At 35.5% G+C, this 17,709-nt stretch overlaps 3 protein-coding genes across 3 annotated transcripts; 2 read left to right on the plus strand and 1 right to left on the minus strand.

Annotated features, from left to right (window-relative positions):
• Positions 1 to 5,127: 5,127 nt before the first annotated feature.
• Positions 5,128 to 9,843, minus strand: LOC132273925 (14-3-3 protein 10). The gene is made up of 4 exons (XM_059775033.1): positions 9,234 to 9,843; positions 8,296 to 8,418; positions 5,674 to 5,790; positions 5,128 to 5,537 (listed from the first exon to the last, which is right to left on the minus strand). The coding sequence occupies exons 1-4, from the start codon at positions 9,735 to 9,737 to the stop codon at positions 5,517 to 5,519; spliced, it is 765 nt and encodes a 254-aa protein (XP_059631016.1). The 5' UTR covers positions 9,738 to 9,843; the 3' UTR covers positions 5,128 to 5,516.
• A 269-nt stretch (positions 9,844 to 10,112) lies between these two features.
• Positions 10,113 to 13,265, plus strand: LOC132273924 (pentatricopeptide repeat-containing protein At1g63330-like). The gene is made up of 2 exons (XM_059775032.1): positions 10,113 to 12,435; positions 12,968 to 13,265. Exon 1 carries the CDS (start codon positions 10,233 to 10,235, stop codon positions 12,069 to 12,071), a length of 1,839 nt encoding a protein of 612 aa, XP_059631015.1. The 5' UTR covers positions 10,113 to 10,232; the 3' UTR covers positions 12,072 to 12,435; positions 12,968 to 13,265.
• Positions 13,266 to 15,615: 2,350 nt separating this feature from the next.
• LOC132272612 (F-box protein SKIP23-like) lies at positions 15,616 to 16,893 on the plus strand. The gene has a single exon (XM_059773726.1). The coding sequence runs from the start codon at positions 15,616 to 15,618 to the stop codon at positions 16,891 to 16,893; it is 1,278 nt and encodes a 425-aa protein (XP_059629709.1).
• Positions 16,894 to 17,709: the final 816 nt, after the last annotated feature.

Genomic DNA, 17,709 nt, shown 5'->3' on the forward strand with positions numbered 1-17,709 from the left:
AAGATTGCTATATATGATTTTAGTGTAAAAAAAGTAATTATTAAAAAATATAATAATTATATCCAATTGTCACCATATTTGATGTGGATAAATTTATGAGAATTTGTAAAATTTATATAATCCTCATTTCAGAATACAAAAAAATTGACATTCAATAGAAGTATATTGTAGAGATGTGACGGTGTTGCTTAAGTGATAAAAAGGTCAGACCTAAAGTGTCTCCCATCCTATCCTATTGGTCTTAAGTTTGATTTCTCCCTCCTCCAACTAACTACTAATCATTGCCACGATATATAAAAAAATAAAAAGGGGTTAAATTATAAGATAGTAGGATCAAAACTCTTTTGTTATCAAGCAATTTCAACAAGTTTAATTAAAAAAAAACTAACTCGGTGTACGGCCACGGACCTAGTGAAGGCGGGCAATTGTCTTAAAATTGCTCCCCCTGTTAGTGTACGGGACTCTCGTCATTAAATTTATTAAAATTATTTACTTAAAAATAACATTAGCCAACTCTATCAACTTAACTTGATTACTTAATTATGGAGAAAAAAACTTAATAACTTAATTTGAGTTCCATAATTGAAAAAATGCTAGTGGGAGAGCTATAAATTTGCCATATTTATCATCTTTTGTTGATTCTAAGTGAAGAGAACATATTAAAAAAAAAAAAAAATTATAAATTGCATGAAAGTGGTATAAAAATTCTGACTGACATTATTTTGTACTTAATTCTAACTTATAATAATTAATTTGTTAACAACTACTAATTTATGAGAAGATGAGCTATTAGTCATGACATGAACTTACACTTGCACGCGAGTCTCACCAATCTCAAGGGTATACTTTAATTAACCTATATATATATATATATATATATAATCAATATAGTCTTGTATCAATAGATAAACTCGAAAAGTATATTCTTCTTATTAATTAATGATTTATTTCTTATACATTAAACACACAAAGACCTTGAGATCACCACTTCAATAAATTAACATCTCTATTAATTATAGAAATTAATCAGAGAGTTCAATTACTTACAATCGATACAGAAACCATATGCAATACACACACATGCACATGTATTTATGAATTCGTCTACATTAAGGTTTGACTGAATTATTAGATAGTGCACGAGACAAAATCATATTATTTAAAATAAGTACCATACACACACACACACATATTCTGATATAATTTGTCAACGGGTCAATTAAAAAAAAAAAAAAAAAAAAAAAAAAAAAAAAAAAAAAAACTTCAATACACCAACAATTGCAAATATAACAAAACGGAAAATATATAAAGGTTTTGAAAATTGCTAGTCTTACAACATAAGAATATTTATATATATGATTTTGCCCAAAATTTACTAGTTATATATATATAAATATATATATTGGATTGGCCAAAATTAGTTAGTCATTCTAAGACAGAAAAGTCTACAATATTGTATCAAAAAGTCAAATATGATGGAATTGTAGTTTGCAGTCATATTTGAATTGTTTTTACTTTTTACCTTTGCTTTGGTCTATATTTTTGTATAAATTTTTCATTTTCATTTTCATTTTTCCTCCCTTTCTCTCATTCCCGCCAATTGCAACCATTTTGTTCAGGATCAGTCAACTATTGTTCAGAAAATATTTTTCTTGAACCTAAGCTTCTTTACTCCATTAATTTGCAATCTTTACATTCTCCGACTTTCAACTACATAAATATGATCTTTAGTTGTTATGAATTTAAATCCTCTTTAGTGCCTAGTGTTTTACGAAATTTTGTTGCACAAAAGGCGTCGCATCATTTACTTATCAAAACGATGTTATCTTGTACTTTAAAAATTTTAATCGGAACCTAAGAGATAGACTACATTCTTCTTGTAGCACTGAAAAATACAAAAATTGGGTCCTAATTTGATCGAAAAAAACGTTGTGTCTTGAGCACCCACGGGCTAGAAAGCCTTTATAATTTCAAGGTGTTCATTTCAACTGCTGCAACCCTATTCTTGATCAAAAACCTCCTCAGAGCCTTAGATGGTAAAGCTATGTGATAATAGTGTGAAGATTTTCAAAAAGTAATTAACCAAAATTTAGTGAATGGATTATTCTTGTTAGGAAAATCATCTTCTAGAAGTCAAATTTAACTTTAGGTTTTATTGGTTCTATATTACCCTAAACTTTAAGGTCACTTTGTCATCCTTTAATAATTGCTGAAATTTGAAAACTTATATACAATATCAACTTTTTGAGTATTACTCGGAGTGAATGTGCCGTGTTCGAATCCTTCATCCCCTAGTCATCGTTCGAGTCCTCCCTCCTCTAATTTGTTAGGAAAAATTTAACGCATTTGACTAAAACTTGCTAATTTTCCACTTTTTAATTCAAACTTTATAAGAGTTTCGTGAATTTACATCCTTAATTGTTTATTGAAAATGTAAACTCACTTAACTTTTGTGTTTTATTTATTTATTTATTATTATTATTATTATTATTATTATTTTTGACAACTTAACTTATAATTTTGAAGAATGCCAAACCGTCCAAAATGTCTGCCATCCAGAACATCCGGCGTATCTTTAGTGTCCTGGTGTCTCCACCATAAGGTCAAGTGTGACACATTTATTTTTGCAATTAAATTAATCACCTCTTGGATCTACACACCCCACTAGAGACATTAAACTTGCAGTGTCATCTACCTTATAGTTTACCTTGTCATTGGTCATTACATTCTAACATATATATATGATATATATATATGATATATCAGTGTGAGTTGGAAAAAAACACTTGTATCTTTATTGTGCTTTTTGTTATGCTTTGGGGTTTGGGATGGTAGAGGAATGGGACCACAGGCTTGGAAAAGATGGGGAAAAAGAAGTTGCACTGTTCAAGTTTTAGGGACTCTTGTCCTTATTGGCCATGGTGAATCTCCATGAAATATATATTAGTCAAATGGCCTCTCTCTCTCTCTCTCTCTCTCTCTCTCTCTCTCTCTCACTATAAAGATGTCACACAAGTTGGAATTATATATATATATATAGATTAACTGAACAATGTGTAACAAGAGTTTGAATCTTTAGTCAAACTATTCACACAATAGGGTTTGGTACACCAAAGTTTGGCATTGGTAAAGTTTCTATAATATCCTTAACGATTGCACTCTACTCTACTCCACCATAAATTAGAATAGGGTTTGAATTATTTAATCAGAGAACTTGCAACCAATCCAAAAAAGTGAGTTACACAATGAAAGAATTGACAGCACTGAATCCGCCCCCTTGAATTTAGAATTGAAAATTTTTTAATTTAAAATTTAAATTAAATTTTTTCTAATTCCAAATTAAATGTATCAATTCGATGCTTCCAAATATAACGCATAATATAACACACATTTAAGCTGAATTATACATTTAAGCCAATGATTTCAACATCAAGTATAGTCCTTTCCTGCACAGTTTGCTGGAATTATATTACGTTCTCTCTTTCTCTGTGTACACGTATACGTACAAAAGAATGAAGGTTTGTCAATTTGTAATTTCCAAATATATAGCACAAGGGTATTTAAGCTGGACTATACATTTAGGCTAATGATCTATGCATTAAGAGTAGTCATTTCCTACATGATTCGGATTATATTATCTCTTTCTCTATGTGTTTGTATGAAAGGTTAGCTGTCATACTGTCATACTTCTATATCTTACAAGATGTTGGAGTGAAATTTTAGACATCGTATAAAATAATAATCAATAAATAATTATCATATGTCTAGTAGATGGTACGGACCCAAATATGGATTCAGCCCCCATTCGTGGAGAGTCCTATCCGAGATACTGAATCAAGAATTGAACCCCCTTTGATTGTTTATAATAGGTTAAGTGCTTGCCTTCTAACTCAAAAGATTAAACTATTAAGTGAAGTAGCTTATTGTAACAAGGGTCATTTGTCCTACATTGAATTCAAATGAAAAAGTGATTGGATATAAATGGATGGGTATGAAACACTACCAAACAATTTAAGCTTTTGGGTAAATGAACAAACACCCACCCATTACAATTGGTATCAAAATTACACCCAGTTTTCGATCTGATGTCACGCCAAGCGCTCGGCCCGAAGGACGTCCGGGTTTATAGCCTGAGTAGGCAGGGTGGCCGAACCGCAATGAAGGTGTTGCAAATTTGAATGTCCACATCGGATCTAGATGAGAAATGTGATTAAATATAAATGTGAAAGTATTTAGCACTACCTAACAATTTGAACTTTTGAGTAAATGAACAAACATCCACCCATTACATCTCCCAACCCAAGACCCTCTCCACTGGTGGGACAAGTCTAACACTAGCCTTGATGTTTGACCCATCGAAATACAAAGCCAAATTCAAGGGTTCATGATGTAGAACAGAGTTTTGATGATTTTGAAACGGCCAAAGGTCAAAAAATGAACTGAATCTTTAACATCTTACACATTTGGTAGTGTTATTGTACCCAGTGATCTTACCACCAAAGGGTTTTGAATGTCCAACCTCTCCGTATTGAGTACTAATGAAGTTTCCTGAATATGCAAAGATCAAACAGGTTACTTGAGGCCCTGATGTTGAAATTGCTGTGATTCATATTTTTCACTGCTATTCTGAGTCAAGTTCAGACTAAACCCTGCAAAGAAATCAAGTTAATACTTGTACATACTGTTAACACACACACCAATACTAATGAAATTGCCATGAAGTTCACAACTACTGATATGACAAATAAACAAGATCACATACCATAAAACCATCTGGTAAATTATAGGATACCAGGTGCCCTTAAATTAATCAATCTCAACCTGTTTACCCAAGTATGAGTTATGGTGTCATTACGAAAATCTTACATTCTAACCATGTTCAAAAAACCCCTCAACGAGGGCGTAACACCTGACCTACAATATTACCTGTAGCATCATCTTAGTGCTCATAAAAAGAATGTATAACAGACAGACAGAGGTATTAGTCCATCAGGGAACCAGATTGTGACCCAAAAAACAGGCAGCTACGTGTAGAAGCTGATGCAACTAGTTACCATTGCAGGGGTAACTTAAAAAATAAAAAAATAAACATATTTGCGCGCACATGCACACGCACACGCACGCACATAGACCGAAGTGATATCTTTTATCCTGGACTGAAATGGATTTAATACTCAGAAAATACTACTACAGCACATCAAATCTCAACCTTTTCTCAATTTTTTTTGTGTAACATTGATTTTCTTTTTTCAGGGGACAAAAAAAAAAAAAAACACACAAACACACATCACTTGCTATAATCCAGATGAAGTGTTGCAGCAGATATAGCGCATAGTACTGCCACCATAACATTCCAAATCACTACAAAATCCTAAAATTGGCTTACTCGAGTACGAGTTATCATGTCAAGGGCTGATGCCCCCATTTCACAATCAACACACAATTAGTCAGGAACAAATGACATTCAAAGCCCACCTCCTCCAGGAGAAGACAATGATTGGTCAGCTAATATGATGTCACGGCTCATCCAACTGATCCTGCATGAAATACAACATAAGCTGAAGTCAAACTTTGTAGCAACCTGGTTCATCGCCATTTATAAGCAACATGAGTGTGCGCTCAAACTGTGTGTGTGTGAGAGAGAGAGAGAGTGTGAGAGAGAGTTGCACTGACCTGTGCGTCTGAGGTCCAAAGAGTGAGATTGTCCCTTAGGAGTTGCATGATGAGAGTGCTATCCTTGTATGACTCTTCACCCAAAGTGTCGAGCTCAGCTATGGCTTCCTCAAACGCCTGTCCATATAAATCAGTAGAAATTCAATATGCAGTTATGGAAATCAAAACTAAAAGTAACATCAGCCTCGAGTATAATTTTATAGCAGCAAAAGATCCACAAGCAGGGATGGACAAATGCTAACTTCAAATGGTCACTTAGCTTCAGCCTAAAATAGGAAAAACGATGCAGTCCCCACAATATGACTCCAGTATACAGACAGACACAGCAGCACATGTAACAATAATATAAATTATACCTACCATACAATGAGACCACCACTCGGATGGTCTTCATTCTAACCTAACATGAAGCATGTGTGGAAGTAGCACTTCTTCTACAACACATCTTATTAACCAATAAGTAATTTTCAGTAACCATGGTTATTTCAAAATTCAGTGACTCGTGTACAAAATTCTAGTAATCAGGTAACTAGAATAAATAATTAAGCAACACATTTCCAAATAAGAGGTTTTTCCTTTGCTCTACCAAAATATAGCAGTGTAATGGGTGGGGTGGGGTTGGTGGTAGAAGGTGGAATGTGTACGATGAAAATAAACATGAGCAAAGTTTCTTTAAGCTTAACCTTTAAAGTTTTAGTTACCTCTATTTTGTTTGGATCACTGTCCCATACAAAAAAAACCTGTGATCTACATCCCATATATCAAAGGGGAAATTCCAAGATGAAGCAACTCAGTTACAAGTTAAGCAAGTTCTGAATTAGCTAGTTAACCAATTGCACAATAAACAACTTTCATCAAAACCTAGAACAGGATTGAGTGGAAGAGAACCATCATTCAACACCATGCACATAGTTTAAGTTACGCTTTCAACCAAACCATCGAGTGAACTCCCATAGACAATATCCATCTAGATGCTCCAAGAGAGTAATCTGATAGTAATTCGTTATCCTATACATATATGAGCATGAGCTGCATGACTAGCATAGAGAAGCTTAACATTAAAAGAGATTGTAGTGGTTTACTAGCTGACACTATTCGATCCGGGAGAGGAGGAGATGTCGAGCATGAGCTGCATGACTAGCATAGAGAAGCTTAACATTAAAAGAGATTGCAGTAGTTTACTAGCCGACAATATTCGATCTGGGAGAGGAGGAGATGTTGAGGACTGGAGATGTGGAGAGTTAATGAGTGAAAGGGAGGAGGTCGAGTGCAATCTAGTTTACAAATTTGTTTCGGTCCCTTTTTTTTTTTTTTTTTTTTTTGATAAGTAAGATTTTATTAAAAACGCTCAAAAAGGGGAGCGAAGCCCAAAGAAACAAAAGGAACAAATTTGTTTCGGTCCCTAGTTTTACCCTTATATATGCAGAATGTAAACCATATTCTATACGACGAAATGCAGTATTCAAAGTACTAAAACTTGTAAAACAAATGCCGCGGAGTTGCCCCATGTATCATAACTCAATGCCAAAACTCCTAAAATGAAACTCGATTTATGTCTTTCCACTTGGCATAGCAGAGAGAGAGGGGGGGAGATCACAGAAGCCAGAGATGAACCTGGCATAGCATGCGCGCGCACAGAGAGAGAGAGAGAGAGAAATCACAGAAGCCAGATATGAGCTTCAGAATGGATTTTCCAGATCACAAGTTCTGATCCTACAGCCTTTAAATTTGGGGTGGGGGGAGGAGGTAAAAGACTGAACTGATTTTTTGGATCCATTGTATCATGTAAAATTCCATAGAATATGAAAAAGAAATTCACCTCAATCTGTTTGAACTTACTCTTTGGATCCATCATATCATGAAAATTTCCATATGAATGTGAAAACCAGATTGAGGTAAAAGAATGAACTGACATTTTGGATCCATCATATCATGAAAAATTCCATATGAATATGAAAACAAAATTCAACTCCATCTGTTTGAACTTACTCTTAGGATCCATCATATCATGAAAAATTCCATATGAATGTGAACAACATATTCTCGTCAATCTGTTAGATTATTACTACATTGAAACTTATCACAAAATAAAAAAAGAAGATTATTATTACATTGAACTCCCACCTATAAACAGGTGGGATTACCCAATTTTGGACTTTATGTTCCTCTAAACAATTACTAAACTAAAAACCTGAATATTTAATTATCACAGAGTACGAAATGGGTCCTCCATTAAAACATGGAGATAATTGGTAATTTTATTAGGTTCAAGAAACTTCAACATGAAACAAATAAGAACAAGGCCATACAACTCTCAAACCACTTCCATTCCAACAAATTAAAATACAGGCTGCTCATCCAAGAAGTGATCCCAATATACACAAAGTAGTCAATGGACAAGTGTCATGCCTAAAGCAAGTACAAACTGATACTGTAAGATTATACTCTTACTAATCCCATTAAAGCATAGTACAATGATAATTCATTAACTAATTTCAAACATCGTCTATATCTTTTTACTGTTATTTAATGCTCAATGACAAGAAAATTAAAGACCAACTTATATAACAAGTATTCACATATGAATGTAAAAGTAACAATAGAAATGGGGACGAAGCATACTTGTTTTGCCATACTGCAAGCTTTGTCAGATGAATTGAGAATCTCGTAGTAGAACACTGAGAAATTCAGCGCTAGCCCCAACCTTATTGGATGCGTTGGAGCCAAATCAGCCAGTGCAATATCCTACAACAAGAACACCAGCAACTAAACAAAATTAAAACTTAACTCAAATCAGAATATTCCACAGCCTGAATTTGTAATATGCAACACTCACTAACTCAAAACCCAAACAATTGAACCTATTCCTCACTAAAAAACTTATGAACAGCTGCTTAACTCTCACCCTAGGTTTTACAATCGCAGCACGCATTCAAAACTCTAAAAAACTCATATATACAACTAACTTGTCCATATGTGCATATGTGTGTAGTTACAGAACTAAATTCATAATTAACAACACAGTTTTAAATATCAAATATCATATTACAACTACCTAAGCTGTATACTTATGTAAATAAAATCAACTTAATCCTAGCTATAGCATTTATCTCTCTCTCTCTCTCTTTAATTCTTGCCTTTAATTTGGTTTTTGCAACATACATTCAAACCCTCAAACTCAAAAATTTGTGTCTAATTGTAGCACTAATCACAATTATAATTCTAAAACTAAACTCAACTTTACAGGTAACTCTTGCCCACTCAAAAAACGCCAAATACTAAATAGAGCTATTGTGTATATTGTTCAACTCTCGCCTTAAGCTCGTAATTTGTAACACATATTCAAAACCCTAAAAACTCAGCTATACAACTAACTTGCCCGTATGTGTGTATAATTGTAGCACTAAATTCACAAATAACAACAAAATCAAAACCCTAGAATATCAAATTATAACTACGTTAGCTTTTTACATACTCCGTATTTATTAGATGTATGCACGAATCTTGACCTAAATTCACAAATCACAACGAATACACATTTAAAAAACCGTGAAAACTACCTGAGCATCCTTGTAAGCATTCATCGTGTCCTCCGCAGCCTCCTTGCGCTCGTCTCCGACCTTGAACTCAGCTAGATACCTGTGGTAATCGCCCTTCATCTTCAGATAAAACACCTTGGACTCACTTGTCATAGCGGAAGGCACGAGGTTGGAGTCCAGGAGCTTGAGAATACCAGCGCAGACATCGGAGAGCTCGTTCTCTACCTTGGATCTGTAGTCCTTGACGAGCATGACATGGTCTTCGTTCTTGCGAGACTCCTCCTTCTGCTCGATGGAGGAGACGATGCGCCAGGCAGCTCGGAGCGATCCGATGACGTTCTTGTAGGCGACGGAGAGGAGGTTACGCTCCTCGACGGTGAGCTCGGCGGCCGGAGTGGAGCCGACGACGAGCTTCTCCATGAACTGGACCATCTCTTCATACCGCTCGGCCTGCTCGGCAAGCTTGGCCAAGTACACGTACTGGTCTCTGGTTAGGTTATCTGGGATTGCCACCGTCGCCGCCATTGGAAATGAGTTTTTGCAGAGAGTAGAGAGAGAAAGTTGAAATCTAGAGAGAGAGACGCGGAAAGAAATGTAGAAGACGGGGCTTTTTTTGGTTTTTTCTTCGGTTGTACTCCGTATTTTTCTATTTTGGAATGGGAAATTTTACTGACTGTGACGCATCTGTATGGTAACTTGGGAAGAGATTGATGCGACGTCGTTGCAAGAGAAAGTTGAATTCGCCCGCCTTTATTAAGAATTTAGAGGATCATTTGGACAAAATAATTAGAGATTATGTTAAGGTTTATGAATATTTTTCATTTTATTTTAAAAAATTAAATTTATAATTAAAATTTCTGCTTAATAGTTTTGGTATGAAGTTCAAGTTTAAACCCTCGTAAGTCTATATATATTTTTTAATATATTTTTTTAGCATTAACAATATTCCATTGTATTCGTCCCTGTTAGAGGACCAACACCATCACCACCATCAACGTTCAACCTTGAGCGACTGTAAAGATGAAGAGAAATGGATCTGCTATTGCTTCTTGGGTATGGAGAAGGTTATTTCCTCACAATTGCCTCTCAAAAGGTACTTGTCTTCCTACCGCTACTACTACTGTTCATTATACAGTTTCATTTCACTCTCATTCTGCTACTTCAGATCGTAAATCACTGACCCAGAAACCTAGAATTGGGTTTTACAATATTAATAATCTCCAAGACACTCTCAATTCATTCAATCGAATGCTCAAAACGCGACCTTTGCCTTCTGTTATTGAATTTACTCAGCTTCTAGGGTTTATTACCAGAATGAAACATTACTCTACTGTTGTTTCTCTCTACAAACAAATGCTTGTTTTGGGTATCCCAGTTAATGATTACACCATGAACATCGTAATAAACTGTTATTGCCACCTCAATCGAGTCGATTTTGGATTTGCTACCGTAGGCGACCAACTTAAACGTGGTTGTTGTGCACCTGATGTAACTACATTCAACACCCTGATAAAAGGGCTTTTCTTAGAACATAAAATTGCCCAGGCGATGGGGTTATTCAACAAGCTGTTGAGGGAGAATGAGATTGAGCCTGATGAAATTATGTATGGAACAGTGATAAATGGTCTTTGCAAAGCAGGGAATACTAGCATGGCCATTGGGCTACTTAGGGCTATCGAGAAAACAAGGGCTAACTTAGCAATGTATAACACCATAATTGATAGTCTCTGCAAGGACAGAATTGTAGATGATGCTTTGGTCTTTTTCTCCGAAATGATTGAGAAAGGTATGTTGCCTGATGTTATCACATACAATTCTTTGATTCACGGACTTTGCAATTTTGGTCGATGGAAAGAGGTTAAAAGACTACTGAATGAGATGGTGGATCTGAAAATTTTTCCAAATGTATGTACCTTCAATATTTTGGTAGATGCACTTTGCAAAGAAGGGATGGTTAGAGATGCAGAGAGTATACTTAAAATCATGATTCAAAGAGGTGAGGATCCTAATGTAGTCACTTATAATGCTTTAATCGATGGATATTGTTTGCAAGGCCAGATGGATGAAGCAATGAAAGCATTCAATTCCATGGAGGACAGGGGAATTGAGCCTAACACTATCACCTGTAACACTTTAATCAATGGATATTGCATGCAGATGAAGATTGATGAGGCCATGTATCTCTTGCGAGAAATGCCTTGTAAAGGATTGGAACCCACAATTGTCACTTACACAACTATGCTGCAGGGGTTGTTCCGAAATGGTAGATGTGCTGTAGCGAGAAAGCTTCTGAATGAGATGCAAGCTAGGGGCCAAATTCCAGATACTCACACGTACTGTGTCCTGTTGGACGGCCTGTGCAAAAACGGGCACGTTTCTGAAGCGTTGTCAATATTTCACACGATGGAAAGAAATGGATTAAATTCTCATATTTCTATTTACAACATCCTCATTGATGGACTTTGCAAGAATGGACAGTTTGACGTTGCATGGGATCTTTTTGATAAACTTTCCTTCAAAGACATGCAGCCTAACGTTAAGACATATACTATACTGATAAAAGGACTTTGTGTAGAAGGACTACTCGAGAAAGCTGAAGAGCTGCTCAGGAAAATGGAAGACACTGGTTGCTTTCCTAATAGTGTCACTTACAACACTATTGTCCAAGGATGTATGAGAAGGGAAAAGTGTGACAAGGCAGTGGCATTTCTAGAGGAAATGATCAAGAGGGGCTTTTCACCAGATGCGTCTACATTTTATGTGTTACTACATCCATTATACACTACAGGTCAAGACCCTGCACTCCTCAAAATGATTCAGAAGTTCATGCCAAAGGAAAACATGAATATCCAAGCCTAAGTGCTATAATGTGTGTCTGCACTTCTCATGATGAATGTTGCTGCTGGTGATTATTTGTTAGTATCATTGGATATATTCCACAATCCGTTTGTAGAAGCATTACTATTGAGAGAATATCTTCTGGGAAATTGGTAGATAGTTTTCAGACATAATTTTTGTGTAGAATCTGATCATTTGACTGCAATCGCTAAAGGGATTGAATCACCAAAATAAGAGTGCTCGAATGATTTCTAGCATTTATTTTCAGTTCGTCTAATATGAAGGTGGAAAACTTTTATGCTTGTTCCGTTGCTAAGAAGACGCAAAGAAATGCAACATATAAGTGGAGCACTTTTTAATTCAAAAACATTGCAGGGATGAATGGGTAATTTGTTATCTTCTTTCATGATGATAAAATTTAAATGCTTACTTCTATTATTTACTTGTTTTATAAAATAAAATTGCTTCTCCTTTCCCTTAGTGATACTGTATAAACAATTTTTTTTTTTTGGGAAAGTTTCAACTTGGTCCTTTCAATCTCTCATATCATGCCTGTAAAATATTAACCTCACTTGGCCAAATTTATATTTGACTTCTTGAGTCTTTACATCATGATTCACGAACCATGATACAGTTCAGATTATTGTCACGGGGTCATTACAATTTGGACAAAAGTTAATGAATTGAATAAATCCACTTTTTTTTTTTTTTTTTGATAATAATAATAAAAAATAAATAGGATATGAGTATCGTTCAGTATTTATTTTAGTCCGACATTATAGTTCTATTTGGCATTTTGTTAGTTTAAGATCTTGTGAATTCAAAGTTAGTGTTTTTGCTTAAATATTTACGGTGTATTCACTAATCACTAATGTTTCCACTAGTTCTTACCTTTTTCTTGAACTGGGGCTTAGCAGGTTGGTTCAAACTTCGGAGGGATTCATTTGCAAGACAAACCGCGCTGCTACTAGTGATGTTGATATGCAATTAATGGTTTTCTTTAGCCAAAATTAGTCAGACAACTTGTTGAATATCTTGGTTGCGAAAAGTATGACCTTTGGGACTAATTCCGTATTCGGTTGCTTGTTTTGATCCTTTTTGTTTCCATAGCAATTTTATATTTTACTTGTGACAATAGTTTCAACTATGAGTTCTAAGGCATTTAATTTATGAATCAATATAATACTTGGAGTTGATGGAGACTGCATTCTTTCATTGAGTGCTGGCATAGTGCGGTGAACTGTGAGATTGATGTTGAAGTTAATGCATCTAGGGTTTTTTTAAGCTTTTGGTTTTCTTGATTTTAGCTGAAGTTGAGGAAATAACTCCTTATATTATTTATTTTATTATATTTTCTCTGTTCTCCTTATAGATGAGGAAAATGGCTATTCTCCCTGCCGTGTTTGATATATGTTATACTAGGAAAATCAACTCTAATGTTTTTGTGGTATTCACTGTCATATATTTATTTACTTTTCACTTTGGCATGTCAATTTTAAGTTGATGCTCCAATTGTCTGCCTTTTATTAGGAGGCCATTTGGGATTGGGGAAGTTAAAAGAAAGAAATGTTATAAATTTATTTCTGAAAATGATTATATATTTAGTGCTAAAAATGAGAAGAGAAAGGAAGGAAATGGAGGGAAAAGGAAGAGAATGTTTCTTTTACAAATACTGATGTATCATTCATTTCAGTTTAGCCAGTCTCAAGCTTAGTAGGATTGCTGACTAGTTGTGTGGTTGGGTTACAGAATGGACTTAGGGTTGAGTTCTGTAATATGTATTATGTATATGTGGTGAAAAAGGATATCCTAGAAAATACTCATGTCAATGAGCTATTGAGAGAATTCATCAGCAAGGTGCAACCAGTTTGACTATTCTATATATGTGTATGAGCCACGAGCACACATGGAAGAAACTCGAAAATGAGCTTTTAGTTTATTTGAGTTCAACTGATGTGAGCCTCAACAACGAGCCTTGAGCTAAGGTCAGGTGACTCCTAGTGCTTCCCTCCACATAAAAGACCCTTCGCTAGGTTACTTAATTAGCAGTGAGATCCTTCGGTAGCTTATAGCTTGATTGGCGCAGGGGAAGAAAGTAATGCGTATAGTCCTTTAGACCAATAAGCAACCATGGACGATATTGCAAAAAGATGCAATAGCAGTGCAAACAATACCTAGTTCATAATATATTTTTTTTCAAATCGCGCAGGAATGGTCACTAAAGAACTGAACAAGGATGGTGTAGCAAAGGTCCCTTTGGATTGAGAATCAATGCTTGATCTCATTGCCCCAAGAATAGGTTAAGTAAGACTGTTAAACAGATTTGAACTAAGCCAAAACACTGTCGGATAACAGTGTGATAAAGGTCTTGGAGTACTGGAGTTTGAGAATACTAGGTTAAGCTTAAGCAAACCAGAAGCTAGAATAAATTTTAACCCACTTGAGTTTGAGCAGTGTAACTCACTTTGGAAGTCCTTGGTCTTGTAATTTAAGTGAAATTTGCTAGTTTTTTTTTTTTTTTTTTTCTCTCTCCCTCTGAGACATACTGTGGAGCACCTATCCCACATTCCCACCCCCAATTCCCTTCTCCATCCACTTGGTTCCATATCAGCTGAAACAACTCATTTTCCATTCGGAGGTGGAAGTTCATTCCACTTGTTTCCTCTAAGGATTGCCATTCCTTCGTAAATTGGGCTTCCCAATCCTCTGTTCTGAACAAAGTTTGCGACTTTATCAGAGCTACGATTCTTTTTATGAATCTGAAGGACTCTGCTGCTGCAATAAGAGCTTGGATTGAATGGGACATTCCGTCTTTTGTCAGATAAGTTCTTGGCATTTATATATATGGACGCGTCTTAACCATAAAACAATAATCATTGAGAGTGTGTGCAAAGCGGTAAAATCTAGTCTCAGTTATAGCTAACTTTAATGCATTCAATAAACCCAATACTATTTTTAAAAGTAAAATATGCTTGGTTTTTAACTTTCAATGACGGGTAACTAAGTTATAAAAATGTTAATTTCACAACATTAGCACAAAGATCCCACACAATAGCACATGACAATTCCAAAATCCAAAAGAATAAATAAATAAAGAGGATTGAAAAAAAAAAATTAAATAAAAATAAAAAATAGAGCCAATGTTAGTATTTACGAAATCATTGGCCGTATGTATTAATGTATTAATGTTGCTTGGAGAGAAATTAATCCATTTTTATAATTTCTTATTCTAACAGGAACTTTCCTTTTATACTTTCGTATTCTAACAGGAACTTTCCTTTTATAATTTCCTATTCTCATAAGAACTTCCCTATACCTTCACACTAAGACATATATATATAAATATATATTCACAATTCAAGAATATTCACAATTCAAGACAACAAGAAAGCAAGAAAACTAGGGCGATCGGCTTTATCCCGCCCTCTGGCGCAGCAGAAACACATCCACCATTCCTATCCCCCTTCCTTTAGTCGATCTGATCTGCGGAGCCTCCTTCCCCTTATAGATTCTCATATCCCCTAGTCATATTCCTGAAATTAGTAATATTGATTGAAGCCTAGACATGGCTTTGATTGCCAATAAAGCCTATTTGGGTCATCGCACCAAAAGAAGAAAAACATCAAATTCATTACCGGATTGGCCCGGACTTCCCATTGACTTGTGGGAATCAATCCTGACCCGATTGTCTGTCGTCGACTTGCTTGGTGCCGCAGCAGTATGTCGTTCTTGGTGCTCTCTTGCAAAAGCCCGAATATCATCACTAGAGAGTCCACTGTTTGATCAACCATTGCTCTTGCTTCCTGGTACTGATCAAGACAATAAAATTAGGCGTTGCTTATACAATTTTGCAGAGAAAAAAACCTACAAGCAGCTGATAAAAATCCCAGAAGACTTGGTTAATTGCAAAGGATCATCCCATGGGTGGTTGATTTTTTTGGACCCAAAAGCAATCCCATACATCTTCAGTCCATTCTTGGAGGTTTTGATTAAACTTCCTCCTTTTCGTGTTACCGGTGAAGTTTGCAAAACAAGCATTGATTCCTTCTTTGTCCGGAATATTAAGAAAGGTGTTCTGTCATCAGCCCCAATTCATTGTGACAACTATTGGGTTGCAGTAATATATGGTGCAATTGTTTCAAAGCTTGCCTTTTGGAAGTGTGGAGGCAGTGAATGGACTGCCCTTGACAGTGCACATCAATGCTATTGTGATATCATATCCTACAATGATCATATTCTTACTTTGGGTGAAACAGGTTCAGTTGAAATGTGGGATTTCAATAATTCTTTACCACAAAAAAAGATGGAAATTCAACCCATTTTTCCTGAGAAAAAGTTGAAATTTGAAAAGTCTCTTGGAGATGATCTTTATACTATTCAAAGTTACATTGTGGAATCAAAGGGTGATCTTTTGCTTATTTTGAGGTATATTGGGAATCATGTTCGCTGGGATGGTGTGGTTGTTCATGAGGCCGATCTTCTTGATGAAGAGAATCAATGCTGGATTTGTCCTCACCTGACAAAATTGTTTCATGTTTACAAGTTGGATTTCAGTCAGAAAAAATGGGTAGAACTAGTATCATTAGGCGATAATCAAATGTTGTTTCTGGGTACAAATCAATCAGTGTCACATTCAGCAAAGAGTTTTCCATATTGTAAAGGAAATTCGATTTACTTCACTAATGAGTACTATTGTGATCGTTTGGGTGAAAATGACATATATGGTCATGACACGGGCAGGTTTGACATGGAGAATCAGATTATAGAACTTATTAACGAAGATAAAGATGATTGGCAAAAAATTGACCCAGCACCCATTTGGGTTGTTCCCAATCTATGCTAGTTATAGAGGCATCCTAAAATATGATTTAGCAGACTTGTTTCTTCTTATTTTTGTATTATTGTGGGCTACAATTTTGTGCATTAAATGGATACATATTATTACCATATGTTAATCTGTATTTTCAAGCTAATACTACACTCTGATGACCCTCTTTTTGAAAGTTTTCAATTGCTTAAAAATTATTTACCATAAGTTTTTTTAGAGTTAAAACAATGTAGGAGGCATACCTCCTAAAACAAAGAAAGCCCAGAAATGGAGAAAACCCATTTCCAATACAAACCAAAACTAAAACAGGACAACAAGATCATGCTTAACTAAAACAAAGCTAACAGATCAGCCAGCGAGAAGTAATAAAAATTGAGAACTTCCCAGACAACAAGCTTAAAGATGCGATCAGCATCATCACAGAGACCTTGATGAAGAGCCTTGTTGCGAGCCGACCACAAAGTCCAGATAGTAACTGAAAAAATCGTCCGCAAAACTTGAGACCTGACACTCTTCGATGTATTATGAAGTAAAAACCAATCCACTAGCTGTTCCATGGAGCAAAACGGATGAAAGGGAAGTTTTAACAGATCAAACAAATACCTCCAAACATTGTATGCCAACGAACAGTTGCAGACCAAATGATCATTTGCGTCCTCGTGGGAGAAACAGTTATGACATATAGACGGAACCAAGAACCTTTTCTTCTGCAAATTGACAAAAGAAAGATTTTTGTATGAAGAATGATGGACACCCCAAGCGCAATTCTGAGTCTGCAGAAATTCCAACATAACCTCGACCATTTTAACCTCCGCGCTCTGTGTCTGCAAA

Source organism: Cornus florida, unplaced genomic scaffold, assembly GCF_030987335.1.
Source record: "Cornus florida cultivar Cherokee Brave unplaced genomic scaffold, ASM3098733v1 CherokeeBrave_3.0.0_Hap2_Chr09, whole genome shotgun sequence".
Lineage (NCBI taxonomy): Eukaryota > Viridiplantae > Streptophyta > Magnoliopsida > Cornales > Cornaceae > Cornus > Cornus florida.

Coding starts and splice junctions, on each gene's coding strand:
- LOC132273924 (XM_059775032.1), top strand. CDS start 10,233: ATGAAGAGAAATGGATCTGCTATTGCTTCTTGGGTATGGAGAAGGTTA.
- LOC132273925 (XM_059775033.1), bottom strand. CDS start 9,737: ATGGCGGCGACGGTGGCAATCCCAGATAACCTAACCAGAGACCAGTAC. Junction 5,791..8,295: donor CTTGCAGTATGGCAAAACAA/GTATGCTTCGTC, acceptor TTATATGGACAG/GCGTTTGAGGAAGCCATAGC. Junction 5,538..5,673: donor TTTGGACCTCAGACGCACAG/GTCAGTGCAACT, acceptor TATTTCATGCAG/GATCAGTTGGATGAGCCGTG.
- LOC132272612 (XM_059773726.1), top strand. CDS start 15,616: ATGGCTTTGATTGCCAATAAAGCCTATTTGGGTCATCGCACCAAAAGA.